Source organism: Ambystoma mexicanum, chromosome 3p (genome assembly GCF_040938575.1).
Source record: "Ambystoma mexicanum isolate Mex_15411 chromosome 3p, UKY_AmexF1_1, whole genome shotgun sequence".
NCBI classification, from domain to species: Eukaryota; Metazoa; Chordata; class Amphibia; order Caudata; family Ambystomatidae; genus Ambystoma; species Ambystoma mexicanum.
In genome coordinates, this window is record NC_090925.1 from 1056740459 (window position 1) to 1056761025 (window position 20567).

Consider the following 20567-nt stretch of genomic DNA (forward strand, 5'->3'; position numbering starts at 1 on the left):
AACAATAACTACTCTCACAGGAAGCTTTGGATCTGAAGATTGAAGTCTAGGGAAGGACTACACTAAATGCTTCAGGAAGAGTTGCCTTCATGCTTATCTTTCCAATTGTAACGTTTTTAGACCACGAGCCTCAGCTGTTCAAACTATTTCTGTGCTTCTGGATACCGTTAGCACCTTCTCTGTCAGCATGCAGAGGAATGATCATACAATTTTCTAATGTAATGTTGTATTTTTGATTTTCAGATGAGATCACTGCCAGTTTTCGTCGGTTTGGACCATTAATTGTTGACTGGCCACACAAAGCCGAAAGCAAATCCTATTTTCCTCCAAAAGGTATGTCTTTCGAGTTATTTATGGAAGTGTGTATGACAATGTGTATTGCCTTGGAAAGGGCATGTTTCTGGGGGCCCTTTTGTAGAGTATGTCTGAGGGACATTTTAGTAGCTTGGTCTTCTTTTGATCCTCGCCCTTTGGTTCTCCCCCACTTCTTGCCTTCTGCATCTATTCCTCAGCATCTTGCCCAACAAAAATTAGAGGGTGTATTTGTCACCAAAGAAAAGCTGCTGATTGCCAAAAGGACAATTGGAAGCTACATATATCATAAACCCAATAACAGGCAGTATTTCCAGGATTCGGCTACCGGAACAATGTCTATAGCAATATCTTATTATTTTTTTTTCAAAATCTTTTTATTAGCATGTCACACAGTTCAAAGCAAACATTATAATCCAACAAACCCCCCATCAATATACTTGACACTTTCATTATATGTAAACACTAAAAAAAAAATCCAAATAAAATTACCACCATTCCTATCAGAATTCACAAACAAACACAAGACAACACACAGACAAACACCAAACCAATCCACTGTGAAAAAGAGCAAAGAAGAAAGTGATGAAGAAACAGAGGGAGAAAAGAAAGAAGGAAAGAGAGAAAAAGAGGAGCGAAAAGAAAAAAAAGGAAAAGGATTTCCCATTTCTCCATATCCACCACCTCTTAGATATTCAGTCATATAAGGCATTAAATGGCCCCCACAACGAATTATACTCTTCCTCCTTCCCTTCTGCCTTGAATGAAATGTTTTCAAAAGTAGATAGGATCAGTAACTCCACTAACCAGTCCTCCACCGAGGGCTTTTTCCTGGTTTTCCAAACACGGAGAATCAGTTTCATTGCTACTAGCAGAACTTTATCAATCCAATTGTTGTATTTCATAGAAACTTCGCATCTACTTATATGTAGAAGAAGAATGATGTTAACTGCCGACCTTTGTAAAATTATACTCTGAGTCAACTCAATTCTGTCAATGACCTCATTCCAAAAGCTACGAACTCTCGGACAATTTCAAAAAAGGTGTAACAAGGTACCTCTGTCTTTCCCACACCCCCCAACACAAATCATCCAATTTCAGACTCAATCTATACATCTTAACCGGAGTCCAGTATACCATACCTATTATTTTCTGTCTAATCAAACGTAGATTTAAGTTTAACCCTAAGGTGGCACTCACTCCAAGTATATCTCTCCAATCCTTATGTGTAAAATTCATATTCAGATCCACTGACCAAACCTCTCTCAATTTTCCCCAAGCCTCCACATGCCTATTATCCAAGTGCATGAAGTTCATGTATGTACGAACATTATACTCTTTTCCCAATAGTAATTGACACAAATCCGGTCTAGTGACTGTCGAACAATTGAACATTCCTCTCAGAAGATTAATTAACGAGATTAGATCTGCATATCTGTTTCTTTCTCTAACATTTAGACCAAATTTCCTCTGCATCCTTTCAAATGACAGCAAACTATCTTCATGAAATAAATCTCCTAAAGTCAAAACACCTCTCTTAACCCAACGTTGCCAGTTAAGGCACCTATTATTGAGCTGTAGAACATCATTATACCAAAGTGAGGCATCTTTGCTAAATCCATATGGCTGCTTATTCTCTACAAACCACATCCAAAAAGCTTGTCTAGTTGCCAGTATTGATTTAAGCTTCAGTCTATTAGTTGACATTTTCCTCATCGTATAGAGGTTCTTCAAATGATATGGACTGCAGATATCCTTGTCCATGTGTAACCAGATAGGCCCTTTACAATGAACATCTCTATAATAATAAGATCCTTTCTTAAGCATAAATGCCTTACAATATTTATGTAAGTCCAGATAGCCAAATCCACCTTCTTCAACTTTTTGCATTAATATATACCTTGGAATCCGAGTCTTTTATCGAAACGCCATAAATAATTCTGGAAAACCTTATCAACTCACAATAACTGCTTTTTACTAATCAGAAATTGAATCTACTGAATAATAGAGTATTTTTGGTAACAAGACCATCTTAATAGCGTTGATCTTCGCCCGTAAAGAAAGTTTAAATCTTTCCCATTTTCTTATAGAGCAAACCATTTTGTCCAACACTTTATCAAAGTTATTTTGCACAATTTTATTTAAATCACCAGTAATATAAATACCAAGATATTTTACCCAATTAGGGGACCATTTACAATTCCACATATTCAGAACTTCTTTATTATGAATCCTTGATAGCGGGAAAATCTCAGTCTTCTCCCAATTCACTTTGTCTAGATAATCTACCCACCACCTCAAACATCTGTTTCAATAACGATCCACAAACTTCCGGATTTGACAACAGGACTACCATGTCATCTGCATAGGATAAGATTTTTACCTCAATTTTCCCAACACATAGTCCCTTAATTTCTTCACACTGCCTAATATAAGCAGTTAATGGTTCTATTGCCAGGTCAAATAAGAATGGAGACAGAGGGCATCCTTGTCTCGTTCCTTTGGTCAGCGGAAAAGACTCAGAAATCAAACCATTCACAGATACTCGTGCATTAACCTCACGATGAATACATTTAATCATAGTCATTAAAGTGTGCCCAAAACCCATCTTTAACAAGGTATACTCTAAAAAATGCCAATTAACCTTTTTAAATGCTTTTTCTGCGTAAAAAAATCCTAGAATTCCTTTTGAGTCCTTGTTATAATGCTTCCCAACCACATTGAATCCTGTCCTGATATTATCATATCCATATCTCCCTGGGATAAAACCAACTTGGGATTCATCCACTAAATCCTTCATATTCACCATAAGCCTATTTGTCCATATTCTTGTAAATAACTTAAAATCCACATTAAGTAGTGAAATCGGCCTATAGCTCCCACATTTTCTAAGATCTTTACCAGATTTCGGAATAACAACAATTATGGCATCTGTCATTGATGCACAGATAGTACCTGACTCTTAAAAATCATTAAAAAGTGTACACAAAAATGGTGATAGCTGTTCAGCAAATTTCTTATAAAATTCCGAAACAATCCCATCAGGCCCCAGTGATTTCCCGTCTTTCAATTGTAAGATAACAGTATTAATCTATGTCACAGTAATCAGTGATACAAGTAGCTCACAATTCTCTACTTTCAACTTCGAAAGATTTATCTTGCCAAAAAAGGTCTGCAGATCCGAATCATCTGTGTGTAAATCCTCCTTATATAACTTCTCATAATAAGATCTAAACGTTGTACAGATGTCTGCACTTCTATGAAACGACTCCCCTTCATCATTATCAATGGAAGGGATATACGTATCGGTCAGTAGACCTTTAAGTTTATTTGCCAATATTTTAACATTTTTGTCACCAGATTCCCAAAATAATTGTTTTGTATAGAACAATCCCTTCCCTGCCCGTGTTTGCTCTTGATTACTCAAATCTTCCTCAAGTTTTTTCAATATAGATTTCTTGTACTCAGATTCAGTTTGTGCACAACATTTTTGTAGTTCCACCACCTCCCTCTCTAGTCGCTCGACTTTTTCCTTATTTCTTTTTTTTGCATGCGAGGCTCTGCATATCATCTCACCCCTCAACACTGCCTTAAAGCAATCCCAAACTACCTTGACATCTGATGTGCCCACATTTTCCATAAAAAACATCTCAATAAATGTATGCAAATCTTTACCAATTAATGAATCATTAGGAGCATTCCCTTACATTCTCCACCTATTATTCTTCCTACCCATATTAGTCAAACTAATGCTCAGGTCAATCAACGCATGGTCTGAAATAAGTCTCTCCTTAATATTAGAACAGAGGGTTTGATCAACCAGTTTGTCACTTATTAAGAAAAAATCTATACATGAATAAGAATTATGAACCAGTGAGTAAAAAGAATAATCTCTATCTGTTTGATGGAGCACCCTCCAAATGTCCACAAGATTGTATTTAGACGCAAATCGTTTCAATTCCACACTAAACTTTTCACCATTGTACCTACAATCTGATCTCTAGTGTACTATCCATTACCAAATTAAAATCGCTGCCAAAAATTATATTTTCTCCCTTCATTTCATATAAGACTTTCTACTTTTCTAAAGAAGCTTAAAGTTGGTGCACATGGAGCATATATTGTCCCAATAGTAATTATCTTTCCATTATATTATATACCACATCAAGTAACAAAATAAGTTCCTCATCTTTTACTACCCTTTCAACTTTAATTGGCAATCCTCTTCTAAACAATATGCTAACTCCTCTAGATTTAGAGTCATAGTAATTCGAAATCACTTGTGGATATCTACAATTAGACAGATACTCCCCCATTTTTTCATTGAGGTGTGTTTCTTGAAGAAATATTTTATCACCTCCACAATCATGTCAAAACATTCTGTCGTTTGAGCACACATCCAATACCCTTCACATTCCATGAAACAAAATTTAACAAATGTATATCTCACTATATAGGTACTGCAACTTTTATCTTCTAAAGTAGATAATCATCAATATGCTCAAACTTTTTTCAGAAGTATTTTTGAAGTTGAAGCAAAGATAAAAGTATTCAACAAGGAGTGGGAAATGAAGTAACACGAAAAGAAAGAGAGAGAAAAGTAAAACAAAGCACAATACACTCACACATATAGAAACAACAATAAACACATTTCCAATCTAAAAGTCCAACAGCCATCAGATTTATAATAAGTAAAATTATATACAATCAAACCTCTATCCTGAACTATACTCACCAGTCACTCCAGACCATAGTTAACACAACTTTCAGTCTCTTCCCTTACTTCAAAACAAGGATCACTTTAAATCTATTCCAGTCGAGGTACTCATCCCCAAAGAACAAACGAGAAACTCTTATTACCCATAGTACCTGCTAGATATGTCCCATTAACAAACCATGTTCCCCTATCGATCCCCATAAACTACCTCCAACCATTATTCTAACTTAATTCAAACAATTGAGCGAAAGTGGCATAAATCTTTAAATACTGTACTTTGCTGACTTGCTGTGAGACTGCCTAAGCAACCTCCAGAGCTCAATGATAAGTTATGTTAAAGGTCGGAATAACTATGAAAGCAAATGGAGCTGTTAGTTACTTTCATGTCAAATTTGAAGAAGGCAGTTTTTAGAAAGCATCTGTTGTAATAAAATAAAGAAATCCCCCTTGTTTTCTCTCATTTAAACACTCAACTTAAAACAATTGATGCTCCCGACACGCAGGGTACAAGTATATCTGCCCTCGTACACACCGATCTCACTGCTGCAGCCCAGTGTATATGTGAATATGGCTAATATGGCTAATTATCGGCTACTATCAATGCTGGATGTCACTAGTAAAATCTTCACAACTTTGGTGCTTAAGGAATTAGAAGTTTGGGTCTCGGAAAAACAGATCCTGAAATATGCACAGACTGGCTTCAGACTTGGGGCGAGTACCACCCACAATATTAGGGTGCTTAACCAGCTAAATAACACCGTTAGTAGGAAAGAGGCCACTCTGTACATAGCTTTTATCAACTTCTGCAGTGCCTTTGACCAAGTGGTGTGTGACATCTTGTGGATGAAACTTAGAGCCATGAACTGCCCGAGCTGGATATTGCACATTCTGATTGCCCTCCATAGTGATAATACTACCAAGGTTCGACTTAATGACGCAGGAGAAGTGTCTCCTACAATCCATATGAATACAGGGGTAAAGCAGGGATGCGTAGCCGCACCTATGCTCTATAACCTCTATATTGCAGACCTTCTCCCACGTATGTCACTAAAGTCTCTTATCGTAGGAATGCTCTATGCCGATAATCTAGTTTTATTTGATCGTACTCTATCCTGCATTAAGAGGATGTTAAACAAGTTGTCAGTGTATGCAGCCCAGCTGGGTTTAACAATCAATCTAGACAAGACAAAGATAGTTGTAATTGCTGGAAATGGCCCTGGTCGTTCAGGCATTGATACTACTCTGGGTACGATTGCTGTTACAGAAACCTACCTGGGATTGGATTTCGATGCCCTGCCCAACTACGATGCCATAATCAATCACAAAAAATGGCGAACAAAACTACTTACCGTACAGGCCTGTAAATATGCTAGGGGGACGGCAGGCTTTAGTATTGCAGGCATTCTAAGGCTATATCAACAGTGCTTTGTCCCTGCCATCCACTATGGCCTGGAAGTGCTGGCCATGCAGGACTTAAAATGCTTGACCATCTTGGAGGGCCACTATTGGCGCAAAGTTACTGGGTCTGGGTCTAGGTCCATCTTGCTCTGTCCAGTACTTGCGCCTTGAACTAGTCCTCATTTCACTGAGATTTATGGCACTGCGCGCGAGAGGCATATTCTACCTAAAAGCATGTTCTGCACCTTCCTGTAAACTGCTAGCACTGGCTGATGACAACTACGATGCAGAGAGGCATCCACTAGGGCTCAATTGTAAACAACTGAAAGAAGCCGTCTTCTTGGAGATCGACTGGTCTTATACCAACAAGAGACGTATGCCCCTTATTCATCTGAAAAAAACCTTTGAACAAAAATTGAACAGATGGGATTGAGGTTTGAATTTACACCCACCTGTCCAAGCTGAGTGGATACAAAGCAGTGTCTCATGTTATCCATAGATTACGGAAGCCCCAACCATACCTGCTGTTGTGCCCGGCACCTAAGGTGAGGCAGTCTATATTAAGGCTGCGGACAAACCAGCTCCCGGTCTTGGCCATCACTGGCCCTTGTTTAGGGATGCCTTTGGAATCCAGGTGCTGTCGAAACTGTTACTGTAGGTGTGCTGGAGTCAACCAGACACGTCCTCTGCCCCAAATTAGGATCACTGTATATGTGCTCATTCGGGAAACGGGTTCATAGTTATGAGGCAATAACTGGGGAATCCTTTTTGGGATCTATGCTTAAATTCCAAATCTTTGGGATTTCAGCTTGCCCTTCATAAGGTATGGGCCCATATAAAAATATTGCTTTTGTATTAAAGTATGTAAAGCCTGAGGGGTTTGTCGCTTGTTTCGCTTTGGTTTCTGAAACATGGAGATAGTCATATCTGTGGAAACTGCCTTCATATTTGAGTTAATGACTACCATTAATGTATTTTTCTATTTCACCTGGTGGGCATGAGAATGATGCTGGTGTTTGTTGTGTTCTGTGCTCTCTAATAACGTAGTTGGTCATCTTTTTGATTTTACTTGAAATAACATCATATGCCTCGTTTAGGATTCAATATATGATATGATGTTATGGATTGTTTTTGTTTTATTACGGTTTTCTCCTCCTTCGTATTGTTTTATTATGTCATTATCCTGTGTTTTTTTGTGTTTTTTATGATTTTTGCATTTGTGTAAAATCCTAATTTAGGATTGTATCACAATAAAGTAAGTATATGGTAATCTGTTAGGGGGACGAACCCTCGAAGTGGTGTGCAGCTTGAAATGCAGAATTGGCAGGTCTCAAGTACACCCTTTTACAAACTGGCCTGCCACATGCTCCAAAGGCAATATTGGCTTGCCATCCACTCCAAGCAGAGGGCTTATGTACAAGCCAGCATCTCTGGTGCAATAAATTACACATTTGGACTTTTCAAAATCTCAAGGAACTTGCCAATTTTACTGCAGTCGTCTTCTCTCCTCTACCATCCCGGACCCACTGCACTTATTTTATTATTATTTATTTTATTTGTTAGCTGCCTACACAACAGAATTTCGTTTCAAAGCGCCACAAGGCAAGGGGACTGGGGAAAGAATAACATTGGCAAAACAGTAATATACAATCATGGTCCTACTAGGCCGCGCAGCATTCAGACGTGCAAGTGCAGTGAAAAGTGCAGGCGTTCGGGATGGATGGATGGATGGATGGATTGATTGGGGGGGGTGGGACCAAGACGAATGGACAAGTTCTGGTGGTGGGCCCAGGACGGCAGTGCCAAGTGGAGCCAAGGAGGAGGCCTCCGGCTAAATGCTAGTGCAAGCGACTCCCAAGGGTGAGATGCAGAGCCGCCAGTGCAGTGGGCGGAGTGAGTGAGTGAGTGTGAGGGGGAGGGGGGGCAGAGTACTGGTTTGACTGGGAAGAAGGGCCTGGTATCCCGTGAGGTTCATGAGGATCAGACCACTAGTCTCAGTGGCAGTGGGGTGATTAACAGGGATGGGAAAGAGGTAGAGAATAACAGAGTTTTGAGCAGTTTTTGGAACTCGAGGAGGCCTGGCTCAAGTCTGAGAGGGGCAGGGAGGCTGTGCCAGAGGGAGGCACCGGCTGAGGTGAGCCCGGCCTCCCACTCTTTGCTTGGAGAAGCTTTTGACAATCAAGGAGCTGGAGTTGGAGTTAGAGGAGCGGAGGGCTCTGGGAGTGAGTATTTATGGAGGGAAAGTTAGTTGGCGTGGTCCCAGCCCCTTGCTTCCCACTTCTCAATCAAAACTCAGGACATCCTGTACTCACTGTCATTACTCCCCTCCCCACCTCCCTCTTCTCTTGCCTCCCTGGGCCCCCCTTCTTCTTCCTCCCATTCTCTCCTCCTCTCCAATTGTACCGGTTGAGGTCTCTAGGGTAGTCTGCTCTGTGAAGTCTCCTCCATTCAGGTGCTCCTCTGCTCATCCAGAACTATCGAGGACAACATCTCCTCTCTCGCCCCTTCCTTGGCTGACCTCTGTAACCACTTCTTTCCCACAACCCCTCAAGCACTCTATTGTGCACGCGCTTCTAAAAAAAGCCACCTGCAAACCCTTCATTCCCGGCCATCTACCACCCTATCGCCATCACGCATTTCTTGGGCAAACCCATGGAGAAGTTGGTCACCCCCCAACGGACCCACCACACTGAATTGGCTGGCTGCCTCCATGACCAACAGTCTGGATTGGGAGAATCCAAAGGCACAGAAACTGCTCTCCTGAACACACGTAAAGACCTACTCTCAAACCTGGACTCTAACTCTCCCTCTGTTCTGATCCTTTTTGATCTTTCTTTTGCCTTTTAGACGGTGAATCATGCTGCCATCATAAATAGTCTCTTTGATACCCTAGGCATCACGGACCGGGCACTGGTGTGGCTGACCTCCCTCCGTTCAGACCGACCCTCACAAGTACAATTGGGCCCTTTCCTTCACATAACGCTCTACTTGTGGCGTCTCTCAAGGCTCTATCCTATCGCCATGGCTCTTCAACATCTACCTTGCCCCCCCCCCTGGCCTACCTGATCTCCACTGTCTCGCCTCACTTCCAGTGTTATGCTGACGACAATCCGCTTTCCTTTAAGCTTCCATCCACTACCTCCTCCCTTTCCTCTTATATACCTGACTGCCTGACTACTATTCAGGCATGGTGCTCGTCTAATAATCTTTGCCTTAATGCCATTAAGACGGAGATCCTTCTCATTGGGACACCTGCTCGCTATTCCCCACCACCCCCCACTCTCTGGCCACCCTCTTTGGGTCCCCTCGCCTGACACTCTTGTGAAGCAAAAAACCTTGGTCATCTTTGACTCCTGTCCGCACATCATGGACCTTGCCAAGAAGTCAAAATTTCAGCTGCACCACCTCCTAGGCATTCTGCATCTTTCCAGCCCTAAAATCTCTCCTCTGGCTCCCGGTGACCGCGAGGATCAGATTCAAGACCCTTTGCATCATCCACAAGGGTGTCTGGGGCCATCAAGCTTTCCCTCCCTAAATACCTCCCTCTAGAGTCTTCAGTCCTCTAGCTCCAACTCTCTGCAGGTCAGACACTTCTCCAAGCAGAGAGTGGGAGGTATATCCCTTTATTATGGCAGGCGCCTCCCTCCCTGCCCCCTCAGACTTGAGCTGGATCTCCTTAAGTTCTGGAAACTTCTCAAGACTTTCCTTTTTTCCTCCCCCACCCTCCCGTGCTAATTTTCCCTCTGCCGCTGCTCCGTGACGAGTAGCGCCCCTTACCCCTCGCATTCCCACCAGCACTTGCCCTTGGGCACCCCTCCCAGACTAGCCTGAGGAGTTCCCGAGGCTAGTCCGGGAGGGGTGCCCGAGGGCAAGTGCTGGTAGGGATGCTGAGGGGTAAAGGGGCTGGGGACGACTGGTCACGGTGCAGCGGCAGAGGGAAAATTAGCACTGCACTTCTCTTCCCACTTCCCTTGTGCTGGCCCTCATTGCTCCCCTCAGCACTTGCTCTGTCCTCTGGGCACCCCACTCCTGCACTTAACCCCCCCCCCCGCTCCTGTCCCCTCCCCAATCCTACTTCTACTCCTCCTTAACTTGCTCTTTTTTGTCTTGTGGTGCCTGGAAACACTTCTATATAGGTGCCATACAACTGTCCAATAAATAAATCCTCTCCAAGACACATGGAACTTTAGCATCGCACTTGCCCCTTGTTGCCTATGTTTCTCTTGACTTAAATATTTGTGCATTGTCGACAAAGAATCTTTCTCAAAATACATATCCATTTAGCAAGCAGGCAACACTAAGATAAAATTGATTCACAGGAGTGGTCCAACAACTTATCAAACCCAGACACAAGAAAGCCCACTGTTTTTAGCAGATGAGTTAGTCAGTTACCCTCAACAGTGGGACTCATTTGTCCCATGCTGCCATGCGGGGACATGGGAAATATATAGCACTTTAAAAAGCTTTTAGCTACATACTACTCAGTCACAGAATGAAACACTGATTCTACAACACCCAGCCCTCGTGATGTATGTAGCACAACCCCTAGTTCTGCAGGACAAACACCCTTATAATATTCATGAGAAGCAACGGATGCTTCTACACAAACCCATGACATAAATGCGCACATCTCCATAACAGGCCTTAAACAAAAATCAGATTGCTGTAGCATTTGACCCAACTGCTTGAAAGGATACATTTTTGCTTATTACATTTTCACTTGTTTGTTCTATGGAAAGCTGTGACACTGCTAATGTCGATGTCCATGAATTAATTTAATTTGTCCATAGAAAAACTAATTGCGACCAAATCTGAACGCACATGGAAGATTTAGTGACTTGTGTTTACATTTGCATTGGTTTCCATAGACCCTGACAAACATGCTTTTGTTACAAATATCTTGACAATGCCCGCCCTTTTTTGGCATGGACCTAGTCTTTAAGGGTAACTTGTGCATGATACAAATTAGGCAATTCGATCAGTTAATTTGCAATTTTTCACTTTTGTAACCTTTCAAAAAGAATCTAGGGTGTAGTAGAGCTGAACAAAACTAATGTTAATGTCAAAGTGCATCCATAACGCACATAGTCACTACCTGAGTGGTTGTCAGCAATCTCAACGTCAATATCCCCGCTTCCCTCCTCCACCTCCTCACCTTTTGAATCAGTCTTCTTCAATAGATCTGAGAGTTCGATGCGCTCTGTAGTCCTTTTCTTTTTTTCTTTGTTGCGGATATCTCCCACAAGAAGAAGCCACAGTGAGAGCGATAGAAACGCCCTGACCGTGACCCCCTCCCGGGAGGGACCAGAAAGGGGGGAAAAAAGCCAAGTGCAGGCAAAAACCCCAGGGAATCACAACGGCGGGTGGGTATCCTGATGGAGGTAGTAGCAGCTGAACTCGGCGATTTACAAAATTTAGAGACATATTGACCCTCCCGGTCAGATATGATTTTGTCTGGGAGACCATGGAGTCTAAAAATGTCTTTTATGAAAACCAATGCCATGCTGTCAGCAGTTGGGAGACCTGGGAGCGGAGAAAAATGGGCCATCTTGGCGAGAGAATCGATAGTCCCCATTATACATGCATGTCCCTGTGAGGGTGGCAAGTCCACAATGAAATCTGTGGATAAATGACTCCACGGGCGATCAGGAATGGTGTCTTGTTGCAACAATCCAATGGGCCTCTTGGTACTGTTTTTGCTCCGACAACAGACTTTGCAGGTCCTGACATACCGTTTAACATCCTCAGGCAAACCCTGCCACTAGAAGGCTCTTCTTATCAAGTCCAAGGTACTGGCTTGCCCTCTATGACCTGCTGTCTTGTGATTGTGGCACCAAGACAAGATGTCTTTCTGGAGGGTCTTGGATGGTACCCATATCTATTTATCTTTGAAGAACGGGCCACCTCGTTCAGTCATGCCATGGGGCGCCATGGGGCTCCGGTTGAGGGGAAGCAGCTTCTCTGATCTGTTGAAAAAATGAAGTGATGGTAGCCACTATTCGATTCCTTGGGAACAGTTTTTCTGGGTAGGAAGAGGCTGTCTGGGAGGTAAGTGTCTTTCTGGATAGAGCATCAGCCAAGGTATTCTGACTTCCGGGGATGTAAGTAATCTGGAAATTGTATTGTGAAAAGAAATGTGCCCATCTTGCTTGTCTGGAATTTATGCAATCCATTGACTGTAACGCCTGTACATTTTTGTGATCATTTCGAATTGTGAAGGGGTGGCAACTCCCCTGTAGAAGATGCCTCCAAACTTTGCAAGCCTTTTTCATGGCTAAGAGTTCTCTTTCAATGACAGAATAATTCTGACTTGTTGTAAGGGTTTTTGACAGATAGGCTATCGGATGTTCTGTGTTGTTGTCATGATCTCTGCTTCCAAAAGGTCAGGGTTTTCCCAACTCCCTTGGAAGCAGATCCATAACCCAGGTTCCGAGTGCCAACCAGTCCCAATTGGGACCTTTTGGACCCAGTCCTGGCGCCAGTGGCACCAGGCTCATAAATATGCCCAGTCCCAGCGCTGGAAGCGCCGGGCTCATAATGCTTGGGTGGACTTACCTTCAGCAGACCATGCTGCTTACTTGCCTGCCAGTTGAGCCTCTGATCCTCTTCTGTTTGGAACTACTTTTCCTGTTGGGTGGGGCTGGAGCCACTCCCTAGATTCAGAACACTGGAACTCTTCTGGAAGGCAGGAACTCTTTTCTTACCAGGAACTCTTTTCTTACTTAGGCGTGGCTGTGGAAGGAGACACCTAAGCACTACAGGAGGCTATTTAAACCACACCCGGTGGATGAATCTTGCTTTGCGTTATTCTGCAACCTCTGCAGCAGAACGCTCATCGTGTCTTCTGCATCCGGTCCTGGGCCTAAGGAAAAAGGCTTACCATCCTGAATCCAGTCTTCAGCAACACCTATAAAGACAAGAAAGAACAGGTTAGCATTCCGGCATCTGAAAGACAAAAGTTTACCAACTCTTCGCGCGCTCCGGAGGCCTTCGGCGCTGCATCCCGCATCTGAAAGACAAAACAAGGTGCGTTTAAAGACATTGGGGAACTTTAATACTCACGTGCCATTACTCCTTTCCACATCTAATCCAGTGGGTATTCCGGCACCCTGCAGCCGCTCCGAACTCGGAACCTGCAAAATAAAAAGACAGTTAGAGCACATAGTGAAGCAGGCAACAAGCGCTTACTTACGTGCTTCCAGGCGCTTCTATTCATCACACGGGCTCCATCTTCAACTCACTTCAGCCCGTCATCCGCCATCGCCGGAACCCTGCAAAACAAGAGACATCATTACTAAAGACTTTAAAGACATTTGAATGACTCGAAACTTACCGTTCGTGCAGTAAACGACGGACAGCAGTCCTCTGAAGTCAAGAGGCCTGCGCTACCTATCCAGTGAAGAAACTGGTTACAGCACCCTGCCCCGAGGCAGATGGAGAGCTCGGCATTCACTTACCTAAGGTGAGAGCGTTAACCTTTGGGGGTCTACAGGAGAGGAGAAGAGGAAAGAGGTAGGGACACCCCAATAACCCCAGTTCATTAACCCCATATTTTCTATCTGCAGACATCTTACTCTACACGTCAGGCATACAGTGCACAGAGGTCCAGCCCAAAGAGCCAACCGGGTGCTACACATCACCTTTGAAGATACGGTAGTCGCCCAGTCAAGACCGGCGCCTCTGCGAGAATCAGGTGAGCGTTACAGTTGTCGTGTTCCTGTTAAACCGCTCCTATGGCTGCAGCTGTAGCATCGGTCTCAAGGATAAAAGGTTTCCTTTGATCTGGCTGACGTAGGATGGGAGCACTACAGAAACTTTCTTCAAGAGTTGAAAGCTGTCTTCAGCCTGAGTGTTCCAGAAAAAAGGCACGGAATACTTCTTTAGTAAACTGGTGATGGGTAGAACGATGTTTGAGAACCCTCGTATAAATCGCCTGTAAAAATTTGTCAAGCCCAGGAATCGCTGTATTTCCTTAACAGATGAAGGAGCTGGCCATTGTAGAATGGCATCGACCTTCTTTTGGTCCATTTGAATCCCTTGAGATGAAAGAAAAAAACCCAAGTAGGGTACAGAAGAAGCTCCAAAAACACACTTTTCCCTTTTGACCAATAATTTATGCCTTTTGAGTCGCTCCAGTACTACTTTGAGATGTATTAGATGTTCTGGCATGGTCTGAGAAAAAAACAGTATATCGTCAAGGTAAACGACAACAGACACAAATAACAAATCAGAGAAGATACGGTCGATAAACCTTTGAAAAATGGCGGGAGCGTTCACTAGTCCGAAGGGCATCACGTAGTATTCGTATAGGTCAAATGGTGTTCTGAACGCAGTTTTCCATTCATCACCGGAACGTACTCTGAGTAAATGATGAGCGTTACGCAAATCCAGCTTTGAGAAAACCGTTGCTCCTTGTACGGATTCCAAGATGTCTGGGATCAGCGGCATGGGGTTTCTGTCCTTGAGAGTTTAAGTCCCCTATAATCAATGCTTGGCCTGAGGTCTTTGGAATCCCGTTTGGGGATAAAGAACAAAGGAGCACCTGCCGGGGACTTTGAAGGTCTAATGAGACCATTACACAGGTTATCGTCCAAGTATTTCCGTAGTACTTCCTTTTCAGTTTTTGATAACGCAAACATCCTGCCAAAGGGTACTAGAGCGTTGGGAGCCAAGTCAGTGGCGCAGTCCTCTGGTCTGTGAGGAGGTAACGACATAGGAGCAGCTTCTGCAAATACTGATTGATAATCCTCCAAGACTTTGTCAAGAGGGTGTACTCCAATCGTCGTGTGAAGAGCGGTGGGAAGGATCTTTACCTTCTGATGAGGTGTGTCTTTGGAATTGAAATGCAAACTGTTTGATTTCCAGTCGATGTTGGGATTATGTTGACGCAACCAGGAGATCCCTAAGATCAGAGGAAAATGAGCTGCCCCGATAATGTCGAATGTGATGACTTCTGAATGCTGCAAAATGGTGAGTGGCAGAGGTTCAGTTGTCTGTACAATGAGTCCAGAACTCAAAGGTGTACCATCCACCCCCTCAACCTTTTGGCCGTGTCTGCAATCAATTCGCTTTGCTACAACTTTGTCCACCCAGAGTGTATCAGCAAAATTTCCTGCCACACCACAATCTAAAAGTGCCAGGGTCTCCAGTTGATTGCCATGAATGGTAACCTTTACTGTTAATACCATAAGACGTGAATCTTCTGAGGGATCTGAAGAATCAATTGACATAGTCACATAGGGACTGGAAGATTGACCTCGATAACCCGTCCCTTTTAGGTACGAGGGTTCACATTTTCCGCCAGTTTATGAGGCAGTTCTGTACAATTATGTACTGAATGACGATCCGAAGCACAATAAGCACATAGGCCAAGTTCCCTTCTCCTTTTCCTTTCTTCAGGGGTCAGGGACCGACGAGTAGCTCCGATTTGCATGGGTTCATCATTAAGTTTGAGTGAAGCTGAAGGAGGAGAGGAGGTCCTTGTAAAAGAGGGGCGTGTCTTGTGTCTCTCCTGCCGCCTTTCTTGCATCATGAATTCCATCTGAAGCGCGGCAGTCATCAGGTCCTGTAATGAGGCAGGACGAGGAAAATGAGCCAATTCGTCTTTAAATTCCTCTGTTAGGCCTTGGCGAAATAATATAAATTGAGATTGCTCCGACCAACCTGTCTCCAATGCCAGTCTTTTGAAAGAGGAAATGTAAGACAACACATCGGCTTGTCCCTGGCGAATGTCTAGCAGGTCTTCCCCTGCTGCCATAGATACTTCGGGTCTCTCGAATGTGCGTTTTACTAGATCCACAAAGGTATTGAAATTTTGGAGAACTGGGTCGGTTCCTGTAACTAGAGGGGTAGCCCAAGCAAGAGCATTCCCTGTCATGTTAGATATTAGAAACCCGACTTTGGCATGATCTGAAGCATAGGTGCGAGTTCTGAATGAAAAATACACCCTGCAAGCATCAAGGAATTCTTTTAGCCTCTTAGGAGACCCATCGTACTTCCAAGAGGACAAAGACATGGGAGGTAGATCTGTTGTGGGTGGTTCGCGTGCCGTAACCATTTGTTTCAAAAGGTTATTTTCAGCTTTCATGTTTTGCATTTCGAGAGAAAGATTTTGAACCGCAGCTATTAACTCTTGCACTTGCTCAGGAGTAGCCATTCTTGATGTTTGGTGGCGTTGCAAACTGTCAGCAATCTTGACGTCAATATCCCCACTTCCCTCCTCCACCTCTTCACCTGTTGACTCAGAGTCTTCTTCAATAGATCTGAGAGTTCGATGCGCTTTGTAGTCCTTTTCTTTTTTTCTTTGTTGCGGATATCTCCCACGAGAAGAAGCCACAGTGAGAGCGATAGAAACGACCTGAGCATGACCCCCTCCCGGGAGGGACCGGAAAGGGGGAAAAAGCCAAGTGTAGGCAAAAACCCCAGGGAATCACAACGGCAGGTGGGTATCCTGATGGAGGTAGTAGCAGCTGAACTCAGCGGAAATCAGCAAATCTCAGAAATAGAAAGCGAGGACAGAATAAACAAGAAACAGGAAGTGTAGGAAATTCAACAGCTCCTAGTACAGAAAAAATGGAAAAACTGCAAGCAAACAAGATGGTTCATATACCAAAGAATAAGAAGAAACATAGAGAGAGAAAGGTCCCGGGAATCGGAACCCGAAAGGACGAGGAGGAGTAGAGAGAGGAAAGCTTAGTGGAGCCAGAATACAGCATATAGCAAACCGCGGCAGCAAAAGAAAGCACAGCTGACTGGAAAGGGTTGCAATGCACAGAAGGAAGATAGGGTGTGGCTTAAATAACACCACGTTCGCTTAAGCGGAAAAAGACTAGACCGTTAAGTGGACGTGATGCGAAAGACGTGACAGGAATTAGGAAGTGCGTAATCGGAATCGGGGCCTCAGACGCCAGGTAGGAATGCGTCGCATGACAGTGGTCCCCTGGTGCACTGGCGGCTCAAAGGCAAGGGGGTGGGGTAAGTTAGTAGGACATACCGGGGGAAAGAGAGTTGTGATGTGCTGTTGGCAGCTTCAGTTCGGTTTTCACCGTTCGCTGAGCTTGGGTGTATTTTTTGGTTGCTAGCCTTCATGTGTGAGGCTGTGTAGTTTTTCGTTCTTGCAGTGTAGTGAAGTGCATGCGGTTTGTTGTGCTTTTGAAGGTATGTTTGTGTTTAGTTCAGAGTTTGAGAGGTGTAGGCAGAGGAGTTTTATATTAGTTGGGTTGGTTATAGACATTACTATCTAGATGTGCTGCAAGCTAGATGTTAACATTCCTGTCTAGATGTGGCACAAGCTACCAGATGGGAATCTGTCAATGTGATGCAAGGCCTTATTTGCTAATCTGTTTAGATGTGACGCAAGCCAATATTCACATTTTGAATGGATTGTGTCCTCCAATCTTTGACATGTAATGTCCACAGCTGTGTACTTCGGAAACATTTTTGGCAGAGGGCGTCCTGCGTCGATGGCGATGTCCCTCGAAGGCCTCCGTTGAGGGCGACGTCACCGGATGTTATAAATAGGACGCACGGCACCCATAGCCTCAGTTCCGTTTTTCCGCAAACGTTTTTGCTTCGGAGACTCGGTGCACCTCGTGTATTCCTTGTGAATCTCGTCTTCTTCGACCCCCTCTGACTCCACGGTCTGGCTTCAAGACTTGCCGGGACTGCAAGTCTAAGATGTCGATTACTGACCCGCATCGCATTTGTTTGTGGTGCGTGGGTGATGGTCACGACACTGACGACTGTTCCAAATGCCAGTCGATGACTGACAAGGCCTTGCGGGAGCGTAAATGAAAGCTTCAGGTAGGTAGGGGTTCTAAACCCAGCAAGTCCCGTAAATCTAAGTCCAAATGGATGTCCACCGATGATTCGAGGGGCGACTCTCCGCGTCGGAAGGAGTACCAGTGGGGTCTCGGTCCTGGAGTGGTTCCCGCCATTCGTTGTCCTCGTCTCGGCATTCTAGGAAGCGCTGTACCCGGTCGCCTTCCCCGTCCCCTGAGGATGGAGCCACGAGGAAAGTGGCTTGTCCAACAAAGTCCTCGTCTCCGGAGGAATGGGCTGCCTTCAGGGAGCAGATGTTGATGATTTCCATTCATGGGGCACAGTTCCGTCGTGCCTTCTGATGAAGCCGGCAAGGAACGGTCTCAATCCATGGCTTGTGTGTGCCTTTGGGCTCGGGTCATCGCGCCATCTTCCTCGGGAACCTTCGAGATCCTGTTCAGACAAGGCTCAGGATGGTGGCAAGAGACGTGCTTCCAGGTCTCGGTCCTCCCAGCGAGACCGCAGAAACCTGCTAATGGCTGGAGGTCCGCGTCGACTCCATTGGCGCCGTGTCTGTCAGATACAGACGTCGAAGCTTTGCCTTCATACCAGCCGTCGGCGCCTTCGGCACCGTTGCTGGAGCAGTCGGCGCTCTCGACGCCTTTGGGGTCTTTTGGCCAGGATTTGCCGTCGGAGGTCCCTGGTACGGTGGATCATCCAAGGAAGGCTACTTCCAAGTCTGTAAGGCCTGTTAAGGACTCCAGACCCTTGGCTGTCCCGAGACAGCACTTTTACTTCCCTCTGGATGACATCTATGAGGAGGAGGAGAGGGCAGATTTAGATTTTTTCCCTGTTGAGCCTGATGTGGCTCCTGTCCTTTCAGGGGATAGTCAATTAGAAGAGTTAAGGCAATCTCTTCATGATGTAGCAAAAGGCTGGGTAAAAGTACCAAGCCACACAGTCGCTCTCTGCTCGTCCCAGCTTGGGATGTTGAAGTTCAAAGTATATAGGTCACAAATGTGATTTATTTTGCATAAAGATGAAATTTCAAATTCAAAAAAATTAATTGATGAGTCTGTGCCTTGATTCTTTGTAACAAGTTTATATCCAAAAAGTATATCTTCATAAGTAGTCACTAATAACATCTTAGTGAGGAAGCAGTCAACACATCCATACAATTGGACTCAATTTGCCAATGCATTTCGGAGTTTCCTCTATCAGGGCGAGTCTTTCATGATACAGTTAAATCATCAGAGTGACATTAATCAATATACACAATACAAAATGTAAAATAACCCAACATACCATGTTGAGATGTTGTCAAACGTCATCAGAGTACACGTGCCGGAAAGAAATGTTGAAAAAGGCAAATTAGTTAAGTGTGAGCGATTCGTGGTAAGTAAAAAAGATGTCTGAACATGAATTACCTGTGAGATGGTTGACCCTGTGCAAATCAGGAAGGTTCTGAAGTATGCTGTGTGGACGTGTTAAATTAACGTTGCCGTTTTGTAAGCCTTACGCAGGTGGCAGGTAGCGCCCCACTGTATGTTCTGTAGAACAAGAAAATAATGTGCAAGTGTTATGTGGCCGTATTCCGTGTACTGAAAAATAGGGAGATGAGCGCTAGACATGATCCCCACCTGGTGGTGGGGATGCAGCTTCTGTCTTCGTGCGGCCGCTAGCAATGCACGTTCGTGAAACCTGTGGCTTTCCTGTTAGTCCGTTGTCATGACTACGGGACTACTTTCTTGCACGTAGCGTTACGAACAGCGCAGCACGGCCTACACAGATGTGTTATGTGGATGGACTGTCATAATGACCTGAAAAAGGTATATTGCGATTTGGGAATTGTGGTGTTGTGTGTGTGATATGAAGAGATAGAAATAAAATTAAAAGTAAATAGACATAGAAGAAACACTGCTGTAAAAAACACTACTGTTACGCAATTATTTGATGATACCTCGAACCACATCCATAAATATGAATGAAACAAAATAAAATGAAATGAAATTAGAAAAATAGTGGAAATTAAAAGCTATTAGCCAAAAAGTGTGAGAAATAAGCGCCCAAAGACACAGGTGGTGTCGCCACCGGTGGCACCTTGGGTCCCAGACTGGTAGGTCCGGGAGAGGTGTCAGTGGTGCTTAGTCACAGTATTTAACAACACATCCAAATTATGTATCAAACTATATATCAAACATCTTGGTTATCAATGTATTCACAATGTGCATTCACATAAAGAATTTCTGGTGGTATTAAAGAAACATCTTGCATTGGACTTGCGATCCAATGTCTTGTAATATTTCAATGATTGTTTAGAGAATATCTAAAACAACTAAACCAATGAATTATTAGATAAAACAATGGAAATTGATCTCCT

General features: G+C 43.9%; 1 protein-coding gene across 2 annotated transcripts in view; it reads left to right on the top strand.

Moving 5' to 3' along the window:
* CPEB4 (cytoplasmic polyadenylation element binding protein 4) overlaps nucleotides 1-20567 on the top strand; it is a 714680-nt gene that overhangs the window by 462775 nt on the left and 231338 nt on the right. For both annotated transcript variants that reach the window (XM_069652419.1, XM_069652420.1), the window contains one exon: nucleotides 244-333. In XM_069652419.1, coding sequence (XP_069508520.1) covers nucleotides 244-333 — 90 coding nt within the window. The remainder of the gene's footprint in view (nucleotides 1-243; nucleotides 334-20567) is intronic.